This window comes from Cupressus sempervirens, chromosome 10 (genome assembly GCF_028749045.1).
Source record: "Cupressus sempervirens isolate cs-2001-9-10 chromosome 10, ASM2874904v1, whole genome shotgun sequence".
In the NCBI taxonomy this organism is placed as follows: Eukaryota; Viridiplantae; Streptophyta; class Pinopsida; order Cupressales; family Cupressaceae; genus Cupressus; species Cupressus sempervirens.
The window spans coordinates 539,238,479-539,257,865 of NC_143127.1; the positions used below are offsets into that span (position 1 = coordinate 539,238,479).

Sequence of the window (19,387 nt, forward strand, 5' to 3'; positions counted from 1 at the left end):
TCAGCAATACAATAAAAATCCAATCGTAAAAACAGTGATAACAATCAAATTGGATAACCAGAAATGAACCTGAAATGCAACTCTGAACAACCACAAATAATGAATCGGGGCTACATCCAATCCACCAAGAACAACTAGAGGGTTTCCTCCAAGATAAATCTGAACCAAATCAATATCCAAGCATGACTGAATGAGCTCCTCGTCCCTCTTTTAAAGACCCAACATGTGACTCTTGAGCTTCCTTCCTCTCCTTTCGTCCTTTTCCTTCTTTGACACCTTTTAACTCCTTTTATAATTTTAAATTGACCCATTTTATAAATTTGCTTTAAACTCTCATAAGCCAAATTTAATATTTTATGAATTTAACTTTGGAATCCCTAATGTCCCAAAAATGGGAAATTACAAGTCCTCCTTCCTCGAGATTGCTTTTTGTAGAGCAATCATGAGTCCACAAACTAATACTAGGTTCCCATATCAATCTTATGGAAGCTGCCCCATCAAGTCATTGCACTACTATGCTACGAATAACATGTCTCTAATTGTGAAGCTGCTCAGTAATTTTCCACCACAATGCACCAGTCATACTAATATCACGATCTTGGATAACTCTGTGTGCATAATCTATCAGTTCAACATGCCCGATGGTGCTATAATATGTGAGAAAAACTGTAATCCAATTGAGAACCTCACTCCAATTAAGATCACAAGCATTGATAAGTAGGAGATAATTTCCACAGCTAGTCAAATTGTGATATGAATATCAGGATTTAACTGTGTGATTTTTGAGTCAAACTCGATGACCCATGTTTCATGAGTAGTGATTCAACATGAATCCATCTCTCATGAGAATAAATGGAACACTTAGCACTCATTGGATCTAGGTGATGCTCACAGGGGTGAAGCACCGGGACTTCCCGGGAGGTCACCCATCCCAGTACTACTCCAGCCTGAGCGCGCTTAACTACGGAGTTTCCTCCATAGTTAAACCCAAAGCTTGCAACCCCATTTGCAAAACCTTCACCAAGTGTTGTGCCTTATGAACCATTCATTAGAAAGCCCCTTAAGCTCATCAATTGATAAGTAGGAGATAATTTCCACAGCTAGTCAAATTGTGATATGAATATCAGGATTTAACTGTGTGATTTTTGAGTCAAACTCGATGACCCATGTTTCATGAGAGATGGATTCAACATGAATCCATCTCTCATGAAACATGGGTCATCGAGTTTGACTCAAAAATCACACAGTTAAATCCTGATATTCATATCACAATCACAAGCATTGTCAAAGTCAAATAGAGATGGGAACTCAACATTATGCCAATTAACTCCTAAAATAATACTGGCCATGTGACTAATCCTCTTGGGTCCCACAAACAAAAAGGCCACCCACCTTCCTAGCTGTTTGGAATATCCTGTCGCTCCATGCTAGAAAAAATTAGAATGCCCAAAATATCCAGCTGGCACAACATTGCTCCTCTAACATGTCTCCTGAAACTGTAATTGTATTGAAGAAGCAAGCTAGATATAGCTTCTGCCTTTATGAAGGGAAGTGTAACAACCAAAGTGCTATCATCTTGCTCAACATTTGTGACGGTAGAGTAACTGTAGTTGTAATCACTTAAAAATTGTCATCTAGAGTATTAGCCCCCTTCTCAGCATTGTGTCTAAATTATTTAAATATTTGCATAGGCCAAATTGCTAAAAATCAATTAATTTTACTTTAACCTATAGTTTTCCTATATTATCTTAGGTCCACATTTGATTAAAAGAACATGTCCCCTTTTATTAAAAAAAAGACCCCATTCTTCTAACCCACTCAGTGTGCACACATAAAGGCCTTTTTCTATTTACAAATTAAAAGAAAAGGCTTTTGTTTCACATGAAAAGTCAACTCCTTTTCATTGGTTGACTTGCTCTTACACATGGATCATGCCAAAAGTTAACCTCCACCCTTGATTGTCCACTTTCTTGATCTTGATCTCAATTGTCCGTCTACCTTTAAAAGAGAGAGCTCTCTCCTTCTCAAAGGATCCATCTTCTTGAGTATTGTTATGCTGCAAGTTTCTCAATAGATCTTCTTAAGAGCTTGTGGAGAACTTCTACTTGTCTAAATTCTCTCATCATCATCCTCATATTAGCTTAGATTTAGTTGCAAGTAGTTTAGTTCATTTTGCAATAGCTTAAATCACCTAGTTTAATTAGCATGGCTTGGTAACATTCTTATATTGTTAGCATAGTTGCATTGTGCATACCATTTTAGCATCAATCATACTTGCATTGCATATTTGAGAGTTCTTTTGGACACTTGCATTTTTGCTCGTCTCAAGAACCTCCCATTGCATGGTTTACTAGCAAGGGTTGTGTCTCTAAGGTGCAGTTGAGAGCTCTTCATAATGGTCAAAAACACACTTTTGCTCTCCATGGATAGGGAGCTCTAAGCCGACATTCAAGCATTCCAATTCATGGAATAACTTGGATAGAAGGGTTTAGAGGAGTGCACATTTCTAGTGTACAGTAGGCACTAGATAAATGAGAAGTGTTATGCCCCTCTGTCAAATGTAATAAATCAGTCACCTCTTGGCTGCAATCAGTTTCAGTCTGTGACTCTTGATCAATATCAAAAGGTGTTCCATCATCAACTCAAATAATGAATTCTCTAGTATCCAATCAGCCTCCATCTCAAAAAGTGAATTACTATTGTTACATCCCAAATTTTGACCTAATTTAAAATCTGGCCATTGAGGTTCACATGAAGTTAGTTGACAGTTTAATTTGTTATAATCTTGCAAAATGGTAAGATGGTTAGTCTTTATAATCTCAAGTGAAGATAACATGCTAGTTGATTATTGATCACGAATTCATGGAATTGAAAAGGCAGTTAGCCGTTATGATTATTTATATCTTGTTATGATAATAAGATTTAATTGTAGAGAATTTCTTTGCAGGAAACACATCGAAGGGGTGGAAGCATTGTCAGAAAAGAATTAGGCAGGAGCATCACCATCAGTGGGTAGATGGGTTGAGGACCTGGCGACTTGAAATAGGATACATCCGTAGAACCCACATGAGCTATTTAAATAAATAATTTGAGAAACATAATTAATTGGGTTAAAATATAAAACATACCTCAAGGGATTTTAATTGATCTTTCTTCATAATATTATAATAAATATTTATATACGTGCATATAAATATAAAAATGAAATGGCACTATTATAGTATAATAACTTAATATACTGATGACACCCCATTGATATATTTACATGAACGTATGCAAGTATATATTATAATAATAATATTCAAGATATAATAACATTTGAATTATAATAATATTCGAACTATAATCTTCTAACTCTATTCTTTCCATTTTAACATTCTTTTCTTTTAATCGATCAACTCTTGGCATGATAAATTGACAATAATTAAATTATAATCTTTCCAACTATTTCTTCCAACCTTTTATTTATCTTTTCCCCTTTTTGTTTTAATCGAATTTAACACTTGGAATTTGAATCGGCTTATAATCTTTTTAAACCGATGGGAGCCAAGAAGTCACGACTTGTTCTTTTTATGGAAGCTGTGAGAGGAGTCGGGGGGAGATAATCGGCATACTGGCTACGATTTTTAATTACCCTCTCTGCCAGTGGTTCTTAGCAACCAATATCCCAACAGTGTTTTACATAATAATGATGGCAGTAAATTCTTTTTCTACGATTTTCCTGTTATTCTAATGATCGGCTGGAAACCGTGAGCCATAATTATGTTGTGAACTGCGTTTTAAGATATCTCCTGTATGATGAGACGGAAGGCAGTGTTATTATTTCATGGCACCTGATTTATGTTGTCATGGCACCTGACCTTTACATTTTTTCTTTTACTTTTGATTTACTTCTGCTGATACCTTGCTAATCGATTGATAAGCTTATTTATGTAGTATGATTTCCATTCCTTGCTATGCAAGTATTTTGGCTGAGAAACAAAGATTTTATGCATTGGAAGTGATGTCTCAAACTGGAGGAAACTGATTTGTTCTGCAAGTTCTTCAAAACAATACGAAATTCTTATTAGGTCATGAGTTACCTTTCTAATGTTTTTAAATACAATTTCTATAGCAGCCGGCTAAGCACAGGAATCTCTTTTCTTTATGACTGTGTTCACATTATTTAACTTGCTGAATAACCCCTGTGAACTATAATGAATTTCCTTCTTATTTTCATGGTATTCGGGTTTATCATAAAAGAATCTGAATAGTATCTCTTTAGGAAGAGTTTCTAAGTGTAATAAGTTGGATGAATGTCGCTAATCTCAAGAACATGTTTTATTTTGCCACAATTTATGATAAAAGATATAAACAATGATAAAGGGCTGAATGCTCATAAACTTCCAAAACACCTGGGATTCACGGGCTATGTAGCCCTAAAAGATGAAGAGGTGGAATGAATATGCAAGAAAGCAGAAGAGAAAATTAGACATGATTAAATAAATTAAATTAAACATACTAAATAACTTATGCAGGATCCTGTTATTGTAAATCCTACTGTCAAGTCAAGTGGTATGGTTTGATACTAGGATGCTTAGTAGATGACAAGATGTTCCAAGTCCGATTCCAGGTAGGGAGGGTCTTTCTTGTTGGAGATTGTGTGGGGAATAAGTTACGGTTTGAGGTTGGGTGGTTAAGCCCCTGCCAATGTTTCACCTCTTTCCAAGTTGTCAGACATACAACAGACAAAGATAAGCTATACATTCAATTGGTTATCGAAAATAGGTATTTTTACTTTTATGATAAAAATGCAAGACTAAGGTAAGATTAATTGAGTTATTTCATTCTAATAGTTATTTTACACCTAGATGCGAGAGATAGATTTATGGATTGTTTTTCATTTATATGAATATCTAATATGGGCATAGCTTCTGATCTTGAGTTAGTGCCATAGTTAAACAATTAAAAGGAAAGGAATGATACAGTGGTATCTGAAGCCCTAATTGATTCAGTGGTATCCGAAGCCCTAAATGAAACAGTGGTATTTGAAACCCTAATTGATTCAGCGGTATCTAAAGCCCTAATTGATATAGTGGTATCTAATGCCCTAAATGATCCAGCGGTAATCGAAGCCCTAAGTGATACAGTGGTATCTGAAGCCCTAAATGATCCAATGGTAATTGATGCCATAATTGATATCGTGGTTTGTGATGCCCTAATTTTATATAATGGTATTTAATAGTAATCGTCATTTGATTTTGATATAGCGGTATTGAATGGTAGTCGTTATATGATTTTGTTATAGTGGTATTTGTGGACTAATTTGGGTGATTGCAAAAGCAAACGTACGATGATTTATTTGTTCAAATTCCATAGTATGTAGATTTAAACTTCCATAGAAAATTCATTTATGGTATTTCAATTCTTAGTTAAGAAATTTTGTTTAACTGATTTTAACCATCATTCTCATTCATATGAACGAAACTGACTTAACTGACTTCTTGTGAAATTGAAGTAATATTTTTACTACTTTGAATATGATAATTGTTAATTTAAGACCCGGAAAAATTGGTTGTTACAACAATGCTTTATCCAATCAGCATTATGCTGGCTGAAAGTATTAACATCATACGAATAATTATCCTTAGGTGTTGCTGCACAAATAGCTGATCCAAAAGATACATCGTCACCCCTATAGTCATCAACCAAGGGACATGGTGGTATAATGGAAGGATAATCTTGAATTCCCAGGTGGCTGCTCCACAATACCATCAGCTCCATCCCTGCTAAGCTGCCCATATGGCCGAGTTTTATCTTCCATTTCATCCCTCTTTGTAGGCTGAAACAATTCTTCTTTCCTTCCTTCCTCCATCTTGCCTCTTATTGCAATTTTATTCAATTATTGCTCACATTGTTTGATAACATTGTTAAGAGAACCACAAGCATCAAGAGAAGCAACGTGTTTAAAAAATAAAATCAGCCAATATGGTAGACATGAAGTTTAGTGAATCATCATCACTCTCTTCAATGATCAAGGACATAATGGATTTCATAAAGGATAACACATTTTGGTTATGGTCCCTTTTAATAGCAATCAAAAATTGATGAAACATATCAACAATTAAGTCTTCACAACGAAGATCCAACATAATCACGACAAGCTCTTAGTTTTGCATCCATTTTTAAAACACTAACTGTTTTACCAAAAGATGGAGTATGAACATCATTCAATCCTTGAAAGCTCTCTACAATAAATTGGAATACCTCTTTCTTCACTTTTTTGTTGTATGGATCATGTGGCACTGTTATCCTCATAGCATGAACAATACATTAACTGCAAGTTTATCTTTCTATCAGGATGTGTCAATAACTGTAGCACATAATATATAATTAGAATTGGTTAAGCTTTGTTGGCATAGGGTAGTTAGGAAGCAAGGGGATGCTCTGTTGGTTTTCCCAACCAATTGACCATTATATAAGATCTTTTGAATATGGATGATGTACTCATGTATTTGGTAATGAATAAAACAATAACATTTCCTCACCATTTTGGTATTATGGTACTAGTAATGAATGTCATGTTGGTACAATTGAATCCATGTTATATTGTTCCGTATATTGTGCATTGATAACCATTCTCCATTTTGGCGCTGTTGCCTAAGTTTGAACTTGGAGGTCGTCAACTAGGCAGGATGGAGTAATGGGAAGACCCTTCCTACCACGTATACAAGTAACAAGCAGTGACAAAAGAAGATCAGGTGACACGAGATTTAGTGGTGGCCTGGGAAGTTTTAGTCGACCAGTACGTGCAAAGGGAAGCTCGAGAGACAACGATTCCAGAGAGTATGGTATGGGACGAGCTTTCGGTACCACTAGCGTTGTACGATCTACTTGGACAAACCCCTTGACTATTGGCAAGAAATTTGGTATGCGTAGAGGAAGAAAGAGCCGAAATAGAAAGAGAATGAAGAAGACAACAAGTCCTCCAATAGTTTGCTGAAAGAAGGACATGAGAACTAGAGGAGCGTAAGAATCCAAGGAAGATAACTAGACACTAAAACATTTCATGCCCTTGCTTCCAAATAAATATCCTAGGCGAATGCCAGAAGAAGAAACCGAGGAGGAAGTTGCCTTGTGAACTGTGCGTTTCCACCAACAAGAGGAGAGATGTCACCACTTAATGGGACTAGTGAACGACTCTCAAATTGCAATTCAAATTGAAGAAAGGTTGATACATAATAGAAGGTATAGTCAACTTGGCTATTTCGGAAGCACTAGGAAGGAAGGGGGAAGAATCCTAAAAAATCCCTACATGAAGAGAGCATCAGGAGGAGGAGGGTCCATCTAAACAGAAGGATAATCACAAGGGGAAGGAGATATTACTAGACCAAGAACCCAAGAATCTAGCCTGACAGGAGGGAGGAGTGGAAGGAGAATGATGTTAGACAAACAAAAACTCGCTAGATTTATTGGGGAAGGATCCGAGGACCCTGCACGTCATTGTAAAATGTGTATAACCATATGGGAAGCCAATGGAGAAAATGATGCGGATAAATGGTTAAAAGTGTTCCTTGCCATGCCAAGAGGTATAGCTATTGATTGGTATACAAACTTAGAGGCTATGAAGAAGACCACATGGAAGGACCTCCGTACTGCCTTTGAAAAGGAATTTAGACTTTTACAGGATGATGACGAGATAGTCACAAAAAACTATAATACACAGCAAGGGAAAAAATGAATCTATCAGAGCATAGAGCAGGAGATTCAAGGAATTGATAGGGAAGCTGGACAACAAACCTATTGACGAACTAAAAAAGAGGCTGTTCATTGAAGGGTTAACTCTGTCTTTAAGAAGAAAAATGAAGATAGTACCACCATTATCATTTGCTGATGCTTACACCTGAGCAATGGATATAGAGAGTGAGAACAAAACTTCCAAAGCCAAGAGACGTGGAAGCGGGATTGAAAGTTCAAAAGTGAGCGGGGACAAATCTAAGACCATCCAAGCCCTGAGGAAAGACACGATGAGGCTAATGAAGGAAGTAATAGGAAGTAAGGAGGAGAAAAGAGGGGAGGGAATTGTGGGGCATAGATTGTGGAAGGACATACAAAATGGACATGCCCGTGCAAAGTGTTCTATGACATTTGTCAAGTCTTGGGCTACACAATTAAGGACTGTCCCTACAATCCGAGGGCACGAAATGCACAAGTATTCTTTACCCAAGGAGAACAATCCACAATGCCTTTCATCCCTCCACGAAATACAAATACGAAAGCCTCACCTGGAGGATATAGAAACAATAGGCGGGGAATCAATAACAATAGCAATAATAACACACCTAGGAGAGCAATTGAGTACAATTCTAAAGGAAGACCCATGATTCAATGTAGGCGATGCAATGAATGGGGGCTATTTGCACGAGACTTCAGAATGGTGGAGGACAAAAAGAAGGAATGTTGTGTAAATGGTGCAGACTGGGTAATTATGAGGATGCCAATTGCCCTAGACAAAAGGGGGCGAACATGCTGGACATTGTAGAACTAGGAAGTGAAGAATTCGCCATCAGGTGAATGCAGCCAGGAAACTCAAATATCTAGATGTAGCTACGGAGAAAGAAAGATTTGAAGAAGCTAGATAGGACATTTGAGGTAACATGACAGAGGAAGGGAAAGCAAGTATGACCAAACTTTCACCTACTCGACTTGTATCGAACATCATAAAACAAGTACTGGAGACCACCATTCTCATGAAAATTGCAAATCTATTAGAATGCTACCTCAACAATGAGGAGAAGAAAGAGGATGCACAAGTAGTAAATGATACTAACACCCTATTCATCATAGGAATGGGGAGGACACCTGCAGTGGTGGAAATGGAGATAATGGGATGTAAACTATCAAATACTTTTGATGTCGGAGGTTCGGGTGTAAACATCCTACTTGAGGAGACTTAGAAGGCACTAGGGAAACCTACACTCTGGCCACCCACATTCCAACTGGTGGGCGTAGACTAGCATGGAATTAAGCCGATAGGTACTCTAATGGGACAAAAGGTAGTAATTGGAACACAACAGTTCTTCTTGGACTTTGTGGTGATTGCCCTGGAGAAGAAGGGGTACGATGCATTATTGGGGAGAGGATGACTAACCTCAACAAAAGATAACCACAATTGGAAGAAAAATACCCTTTCCTTTGAAGTGGATGGTAGGAAGGACACCATTGAACTCAGGAATCAGTCAATAAGTCAAGAACTCGTCTCTAATTCAAAAGTCGAGGAAGAGGATGGTAATGGAATTGAGCCAGACAAAGAATGCATTTTAGGACTGGGAGGATGTTCAGAAGATGAGATGAGTTCCCTTAATGGCTTGTTTCACTGGCAAATGGGCGATTCTAAAGTGTTGCAACCAGAGTGCAATATGTTGCGGATTCAAGAGATGGAACATGACGTAGGTTATCTAGGGTGTTACAAGGATCACATAGAAGGCATGGCCTCAATTGATGATACCCCAACACATATATTCCATAAGGATAAAAGAATAGAGCATGAAGAGGCTAAGCTGGAGGGATGAAAAAGGTAGGAGTCTTCTATTTTTTCCATAGACATTAAAGAAAAAAGCTAGTCGGAAGAAATAAAAGAGGAAATAATCGAGAAGGTAAATGAGGGGAAGATGAAAGGAAGAACTAAAGGGAAAATAATAAAATCAAAATACAACCCTAAATAAAGAAGATATCTTCTACTATTTTTTCCATAAACATAAAAGAAAAAAGCTAGTCGGAAGAAATAAAGGAGGAAATAATAGAGAAGGTAAAGGAGGGGAAGATGAAAGGAAGAACTAAGGGGAAAATAATAAAATCAAAATACAACCCTAAATATAGAAGATGGAGAAATAAAACAATGCGGGGAAAAGAAAATCACGTTCCAAGAAACACCATACGCAGCTTTGGAGTATGAGTATGAAGCTTAGGAGTACACAATGGAATTGTAGTACGAAGGACATTCCTCATACGTAGGAGTGGATTATGGAGGTGCGCTAGAGTACAAAGAACTATTGTACAAAGGCCAATTTGCGTATGCATACAGATGATAAGGTAGTCATATATGGTTGGTCGTACTGGAGATGTCAGTATGAAGGAATGCTGGTACAAAGGAATGCTAGTATGGAGGAATGCTGGTTTAGAGGTTGTTAGTACGGGGGATGTTGGTACGAAGGATGTTAGTATAGAGGATGTTGGTATGAAGGATGTTAGTGCGAAGGATGTTGGTACGAAGGATGTTAGTACAAAGGATGTTGGTATAGAGGATGTTGATACGGGGGTTTTTGGTACAAATGATGGTACAGAGGATGTTGATATGGAGGATTTTGGTATGAAAGATGTTAGTATGAAGGATGCTAGTACAAAGGATGTTGGTAAGGAGGATGCCACGGAGGATGCTTGTACAAAGAATGTTGGTATGGGGGATGTTGGTATAGAGGATGGTACAAAGAATATTGGTGTAGAGGATGGTACAAAGAATATTGGTATAGAGGATGCTGGTACAAAGGATATTATGGATGTTGCAGAGGGAGTTTGTACAGGCAGGAAGGAAGTACGATGCAGATGAATGGGTTCAAGCTATAGGCAAGAAGGAAGTACAAGGTGGGAAGCCCATGGAGGGAGCAAGTAGAGGGATAAAAGTAGCACAAGATGAGGACACACTATTGGCAGAAGCAGATAAATTGTTTTGAAAATTTGAAATGATACTTCTCCCTTCACCAACTCCCTTGGAGATGGAGATAAAAGGCCAAATGGAAACTCATGAGAAGCACTTGGAACCATTAGAAGCAACACTAGTAACACTCTCAATTGAGGAAAAAGCTGAAAAATTCCTTAAAGAGTTACAAGAATGGAACGGGCTACTAAGGCGATCATAATACAGGCTTAGGGGGAAAAGTTGGATGCCACCATTAGAGCAGCAGAGTCACTAGTAACAACTATGAGGACCAATTGCTATACATATTGGAGTTTACTTATGCAAGTGGGGTTGCACATGAGTAGGCATTAGAGATATGGAAGGCTAGAGATATAGTACCCTCGACACTTGAGCAACCACCTCTCATGCACACACTTGCAGAAATGGAGGTATCATTTAGAAAGACATACTTGGAACTTCAGCAGGGAAAGGAATTGACAAGCCAAATGGAAAGAAAAAAAGTTGTTGTAGAGGTAAAATGGAAGATGGAAAAGCTGACCTAGAAGAGAAATTAACAGCAGGAGAAGAGAAGAAGATGGATGCGTTGCGTGTACTCCAAGGAGTTCGTGCCAAGCAGAAGGATGCTGAGTGGGATCTCCTACACCTTTGTGAATGAGCCCCGAGTCCAGTGATGTCTTCACAATCTTCTACTTGAAGTTTGTTTTTCTTTTCTTGGGGGGATAAATGTAGTACGTAATAAATAATTAGAATTGGTTAAGCTTTGTTGGGATAGGGTAGTTTGAAAGCGAGGGGATGCGTCTGTTGGTTTTCCCAACTAGTTATGAATGTCATGTTGGTAGAATTGAATCCATGCTATATTGTTCTATATATTATGCATTGATAACCATTCTACAACAACGCTGGTTTGACCAAGGGAATCACAGCAAGGAGAACGTTCACTTACCTTCAGTGCCTAGTTGTTCAATAGTGGATAAACAACTCTCTATTGAATCCAAATCACCAAGTAGTCTATGCTTTGATTGAGGCAAATCTGCAAGTTTCCTTTCTATATTGAAGAGCTTTTCTTCAAGGACTTGTCCTTGGTAGTGAATTTAGGTAGCTGTCCAAACATGTTTGCTTTACTGCAAGTTCCAAGCTGAAGGAGAAGATTATTGCAACGAGTGCAATAATTTGTTTGAGATACCAATGCCTTGTTGACTCAATTCAATTTTGAGTTCCCTTATCATGAGCACATTTGTTGTTTGTAATTTGCCTCGGATTTGCATGTGTTATTCAAAAGGAAAACTGTTCACAAACTTACTACCAGTGTGACAATAGTTTCTCCATGCTTTCAACACCAAATTTCTGCCTGACCAGGAATTTTTGAACCCCAGAAATGACCCATTCCTTTTTCCAACGAAGTTCTGACCCCCCCCATTCAACAGTTTACTTGCAACTTGTAAAGTGCTTTTTCTTTCAGACCGGATTGGAAATGCATATACAAGTGCAAAAGTTTCAGAGATATTGAATTTATTTACAGACAATGTCCTTGCAATTGGACAGTTTTATAATTGCCTGAACAGTTTATATTATCGAGGAATTACGCCAGTGTAAGTTTAATACCCAGACTGCACAGACCAGTGTTTTTGCTCAGCAGATTGTCTACCAACCATAATGAATTCCCAGCAATGTCTCTGCTGTCGAACGTTGAGAACTGCAACAATTACCTGCTCTGCAAATACCTTATATAGCTCGGCTCCTGATCTTCGAAAAATATGGTGCTAACAACTTACTTTCCTCACAGCAGTGCCTTTAAGTACCTGGAAGTGCTGGGATCTTCGATTATTATGTCCTTGCCAATTATATACCAGTAAAATGTCTTCTTTTCAATGCAGTCCATGCCTCCAACGTCGTGGCTTGATGACTTAGTTTCTATTTCCACAATTCTGGGCTGAAATTGCCATTACAGTCACACCTGTAACTTAGGTTGGTAAGCTTCATATATTGATTTCCATTGGAGATTCACGACACAAGATGTTTCCTATGGGTCAAATATTAATTTTTTTATATCAATGGTGCCTCAACGATCATTTGGAAGCATTCAATATGAACTCATAAATATACTCTAAAATTTGAACGTCTATGTATATCCGCTTCACTGCTCAAACCGGAACAAGTGCAACCTTTTGGAAAGCACGATGCCACAGTAAAGCCACCACACTTGCATTTAAAACTCCTTTCTTGAAAAAAGTCACAGACTGTAAGTGACGAAAATGGCTCTTTGCTTTATCTAACCTTTGAAGCTGACATCTTCCTGGAGCCACGTGGCTAGCATAAACATTGTGGTTACCTTTTCTTTAGAATTGTAAGTTACAGACCCTTCCAGCAATCATTCATATGATGCATTACTTGTTATTAGACAAAGTAATGTTATAATGGGAAGATTATACTACAACAGAAGTGGTGCCCGTTTAAACGTACATCTCCGAATCACTATTTCCCCACTGTAGACCAATTCCAGATTAAACTCCGTATTCCCAGTAGCGCTCCAACAATTGAGAATGGTTGGTATTTGAAGAACTCGGCAATGGAAATCTAAGACCGATATAAGAGTAAAATTCCAAAGGACTTAATCTTTATCTGCTCCGAACTTATTGTTCCATCTCAAATCATCGGTTTGCAGTGACATAAAAATGATTGCCACCTATGTTGTATTTGGCAAAATTCATTTCCTTCAAATGGAAGCTTGATGATCATAGTATTTCCCTTCAAATATTAAATGGCCTTTCTTATTATTTTTGTCGTGGAGGTTATGATAGCCCGTCAATTTATCCATTTCTCAAATACTCTAAAATACTGGCTATAGCATAGGAAATAAAATATAATATCTCTAATATATTTTATTCTTGGCCTCTGATAACAAGTATAGAGACCATGATGGTTAAAGTATTTGTGCGATTAATCCACCACTTAAATTTGTAATGGCAGCTTAAATTTGTATTCCACCACAGTGTTCTGACCTGCCAAAAAAATCTTCCGCTGGCAAATTATTTAATAGAATGAAACAGTCTCAACTTTATCCATGCATCTTGTAAAATTAAAATCCTCTGTAGCTCTTTATTTTTTCGTTTCGGGATTCCTTCAAATAAATTCAATTTTTTTCATGTATCAAGAAATGTCTGTCTGATAGTTTGTTTTCTTTTAGACTTCCTCCATTTCGAACGCCTTCCAAATAATAATGTCCAGGAATTGATAACATTTCTTGAGTATTAATCGGCCAATACTGAGAGAGAATTTAATAAAGGCTTAAGGTCCCATAAATTCATAGAGGTTGTTTTACCGCGTATGAAAGCTCCAAAAATTCATCCTTCAATCCACTGGAAATGAAGAATAAATATTTCATTCACCCGACTGTAGTTTTTCTTCCACAGTGCTAGACCCCCAAGCTAACAATTTGTCAATTATTTAAAAAATAGATCGCCAATAGTAAGAAAATCTTAGCTGGAGGGATATGCCCCTTTGATAGACTTTGACGACAACTCACAGAAATGCTTTAAATAATTTAATCACCCAGCTGAAGGAAAACTTATGCCTGGCCCACACCTTAATAAATCTTATTTGCAATAAGATAGTCGAGCCCAGAAAATTTTGAAATTCACACCTCTAAATATATTCATAGGCCTTCTTTCAATGCAGAAAATGTCTTGAAGATTACGAGTCTCATTACAAACTTCAACAATATAATTAATCTGTTTATATTAAATTCTCTGCCTGAATAAAATGTATCTGTTTCTCCAACCAGATGAAACTTTTTCAGAACTATAACCACACAGGCTGGCAGGATACACGACTCTAATACCACTGTGATATCCTACTCGGATATCCCTTTAAATTTTTCCTCAAATAAATTTCAGAATAATAAACAATATTTTATACAATAATAACCAGCAAATAACCAGTAAATATTCAGTAATAATAACCAGAAAATTCTTCAGAATTTGTTATTGCATTGTAAAACAGCAATGCAATAACAATCCAATCGTAAAAACAGTGATAACAGTCAGATTGGATAACTAGAAATGAACCTGAAATGCAACTGTGAACTCCGTCATGAATTCACCACAAATGATGAATTGGGACAACATCCAATCCACCTAGAACAATCAGAGGGTTTGCATTCGCGGATCCTGAATAGAAGCTGAAGCTTCCTTAATTCCTACAAGAAAAATCTGAACCAAATCAATATCCAAGCATGACTGAATGAGCTCCTCGTCCCTCTTTTAAAGACCCAGCATGTGACTCTTGTGCTTCCTTCCTCTCCTTTCATCCTTTTCCTTCTTTGACACCTTATAACTCCCTCTATAATATTAAATTGACCCTTTTTATAAATTTAATATTTTATGAATTTAACTTTGGAATCCCTAATGCCCCAAAAAGGGGCCATTACACTCTTTTTCCCATTCGAGTAGTTACTGGGCACAATAAGCTCAGTGGTAATACTTTCAATCATTTTATTCTTTGTAGTAAATTTTCATAAACTAACCTGCAACCTGTAAGCATAAGCTTATGAAAAGTAACTTATGCTAAATCTTCAGAGAGCTTCAGTTGTTTGTTATTTTGGACAAAGATTTATCTTCTAGGTACATTACAGGCTATAAAAGCTGTTGAAAATTGCAAATGAATTCATATATGGGTAAATTAATTTGGATTGCATCTTTGTCAGCTTTGGAAGTTGGTTTTGTTGTAAATTTTGCTGTCTAGATATCCTTGTTTAGCAAGACCAGTAATCTAGCACATTGAGTCATAAGTGACAAATTTAGGTTCATTCTTGTGCATAGGTTATAGCTAAGTCACGTGTCCTAGCTCCTGTATTTTTTCTTTGACCATTGAATTGAATCTCTGAGAATGCTGCCGCCTATTGCTTCCAGGGGGTCCAATGTGTAGTTTGATTGTGAATTTCACTTGAATGTCTTCAGGTAATTTTTCTAGAATTTGTAGATTGTAGCTTGGAGCACCTTTATAGTGTCCATATGCTAATGTTGGATTAAGCTGCTTTATGGAACCTTTATTTGCTTTTACCACTTTTAAACATCCCCACTTGAAAGAATAAAAATTCAAAAGATCGCTGTTGCATTTCCAAAAACATTCACTACAAACATTTCATTAGATTTTATTCTGATATTAGAAGGGATATGTTTTAGAAGACTGTCTCTGAAGTAAACTGAAAGTTTTGTCTTAGGGTAATTGCTAGTGCCTGCTATTAGGATGACATTTATTGCTGCTAAATTCTTCCAGCAGAAGATTCTCTATTGTGGCTATCAGATATTAGATGATGAATAACTGTCAGGAGACAAATGATCCTTAGTACAAGATAGTATGGTTTAAGGCTTAAGGTTCAACTTGTTCTTAATACATTGTCTTTCAATCATCATTTATTTACATAATTTTGTTAAACAGAAACTAATAATATTGTGAATTTGGTTAGATCTGGATGTTCTCTAGACCTGAAATTATGTATTGTGATGTTTCTGCTTTGGGAAGATTCTTTTCAAAATATTTCTTTTTTAAATAATTATAACTTTTTAAGGTTCAAATTGGAAATTGTCACACGATGAAAGAAATACTAGCAATGACAACCAGCACTCACTTATGACTCCTTTACTACTTTCTTTTTTCTCAGTTTGCTAAAGAATCAGAACCAACATACTTACCTTGTGAAGAATACTTTCTTTACCTTGTATTAAAAGTTTACATGGTTTTAATTTATTGCTATTCTTATATGACAGACGGAAGTTTCAACAGTGATTTGTGATCGCAAGCAACTAGGAAAGCTGATTGACATTAGCACACAATTGGATACTGTAAAGCGTGTAGTTTACATGGAAGATGAGGGCACTATGTTTGAGCCTTCTTTATCTGGAGGAAGTAGCAGCTGGACAGTATTATCCATGGCCAAAATTGAAAGACTTGGTCAGGAAAGGCCTGTTGATGCTGATTTGCCAGTAGCTGCTGATGTTGCTGTTATTATGTACACAAGTGGTAGCACAGGCTTGCCCAAGGTAGGTATATATTAAATGGGAGATGGTCAGAGTTCTGGAAAACTTTTGTTTTTAGCAAGACCATGGATGGTGAAGTACGGATATGTTTTTGCAAATATTTTGTTTTATGATGTGCAATTTTGTGATTAGAGACAAGAAATGAATCTATATTAGATGAATGAATATAAGAGAACACACTATATTTTGAAAGGAAATAAATGCTGATATTGTAATAGAACTCCCTGGAAAGGCATATAATTTACTTGATTTCAAACCTCTTCTTTTTGAAGTCTCCATGCTATCATGTCAAATGCATAATCATTGCAAGCAACACATAGATATTGATCATTTGCCCTTGAATTTGCAGGTAACATACATATGCAATTCCATATTTATAGGAATTCTGAGTTTTTGAGTTATTTTGTTCTTGGAGAAAAATCTCTATATGCATTGACCTCGTAGTTCTAATTATTCTAGGCAAGAAGAAACTTTGTAAATGTTGGTCCTATTCATTCCATGTGTAGCATTAAAAAAAATGATTCTCTTGACCTTCATTAATCATAATTATTCCTTATTGTAGCATGTATTTGAGGATCATTAGACGGTGTTTATCTATCAGTCGATACTACTAGTGATTTGGAGTCCATGAATATCTAATAGACAACAACCTAAGTTGCTGTGACTTACATGTGTTCAAAGTAGAAGGAATTCATAACAATGATTCTTGTGGAAGGATTATTGTGAAAGTGAGCAGAGGTTGAATGGAAAGAAGATAATTGTGATATATACAGTGGAATAGAAAGTAGACAATAAAAATGTATAGTATGTATTAAAATAAATTCTGCACACATGTAGGGTACATATAGTTACAACTGGGCACAAAGAGCTGTTAATTGTAGGGCAAATCCTCTTGGCCAATGCTCAGAGCTGTCAGTTTGGCTTTTACCATTTTCAGACAGGAAAGGTTTTGTCAAGCTTTGGAGGCCTCTTTTCTTGTATATGGTTGGAGAAATCCCCAGGTCAGTGGGACTGCATTGATTATATTTCATGGGTTGTGTCACTGCGGTAGCACACATGAGGTTGTCCATTATGGTGGCCGCTTAGGAAATTCAATCTGGTTGTTGAGTTTCATATTTGAACATACTCAGAAAAACAAAAGAAAAACAAGTGCATGCATTTCAGGTCTGAGAGTCAACAGCTGGAAATCATAATGTATTCTATCTTGGATGAATTTTGGGGGAGTGCACAATTTCAAAGTCTACAGGCCAAAGGGATGCAGCTGGGCTCCCTTAACTTGAACTCTGAGGTGTATTCTAGGAAAAGCAACCAAGACACAACCAAGAAGCGACCAAGAGACAATAATCATCAGTTACAACTAAAAACACGAGCTTTCATAAAATTCTCCTTATTGCTCATAGGAGGTACTTGCAGACAAATCATTGTGCTTTCTAAATATTTGAGAGTTGCAGATAAGAGATGCCTTTACTATGTAGTTGGTTACACAATTTCGGAGATATGGGAACTTGAAATGTGAGCACACTTGTGCATGCCTCATTAGAAGAGTCAGACCTTTGTGGATATTGTTTTTATATATATTGTTACTAAATCTACTTTGTGGAGTCAGTGGCACAAGTGTCATCCAATTTTGTTTTGGAAAATGCATCAAACAGTCTAGTAGTAAGAATCTGCTGGTTGGCCATTACTTTTCTACATAAACAGCCCAATATTTACGATCCGGTAGTTGGTCATTAATTTGTCCTTCCCCAATAAATAATATCTGCATGGGAACAACAGGTGTTGCATAAGATGCCATCTGCATGGAAAGCTTATGTGTGTGCTTTGTTTAGTATGGCAGTTTTAATTATCTAGTAGGGACTATATAAACAATTGTTATTCATTGTACTAATACTCTCATTTAAGCGAATATCCAATTTGTGGTCTAGAATGTATTGTGATCAGAAAGGGGCCATCTGCCAGCCTTATTTATAGATTTATACTTTGGACTCTGGACTCAAGAATATTCCAATATATATATATATATATATTTATACATGATACAGGTACCAGGAGTGACTGGGGGAGAGCACACTCAATCAAATCTAAATCTATTACAGATGAAAGAAATATTACACGGTATAAAATGTTTAATAAATGAGAGAATTTTTAACATAGAGAAGGTACTATGTAAGGACAAGAAATTGCAAGACTATATCATGCAAAAGTCTTGCTTAGAGTTTAGGAGACTGGATGTCTATTTGCCATCAGTTTTCATGATTCTGTGAAGAATATTCATAGTATATCAATGTGCTGTAATAGAGGAGGAAGGGATGTCTTGGCACTTAGAAGAAATGCAATCATTTGTCTTTAGTTGAGTCATAATTTTTATATTGTCATTTTCTGGAAACACTGCAAAACTGCATAGGACAAGGTTAATGTCATTGGAGTTGTGAGGCAAAAACAGAGATGGCTTAGGATGCCATATTATGTCATGTGTTCTAGGAGACATCCTGAAGGTGATGGAAAAGATGGGATATTGTGTGTAAAGTACACTGTTGCAGCACAAATCGATAACAAACACAAGGTCCTATATTTGTTACCATCCCCTGAGAAGAAATGGCCCCCATTGTCGCAAGTTGCAGAAGATGTGGAAAGCTGTAGCTTGAACATTTGCGAACTATTTGCCTTTAGAAGATGC

At 36.8% G+C, this 19,387-nt stretch overlaps 1 protein-coding gene across 2 annotated transcripts in view; it reads left to right on the top strand.

Moving 5' to 3' along the window:
- The window catches only part of LOC149535030 (long chain acyl-CoA synthetase 9, chloroplastic-like), a 124,570-nt gene that overhangs the window by 12,936 nt on the left and 92,247 nt on the right, over positions 1-19,387 (top strand). For both annotated transcript variants that reach the window (XM_089806526.1, XM_089806527.1), the window contains exon 4: positions 16,441-16,713. In XM_089806526.1, coding sequence (XP_089662652.1) covers positions 16,441-16,713 — 273 coding nt within the window. The remainder of the gene's footprint in view (positions 1-16,440; positions 16,714-19,387) is intronic.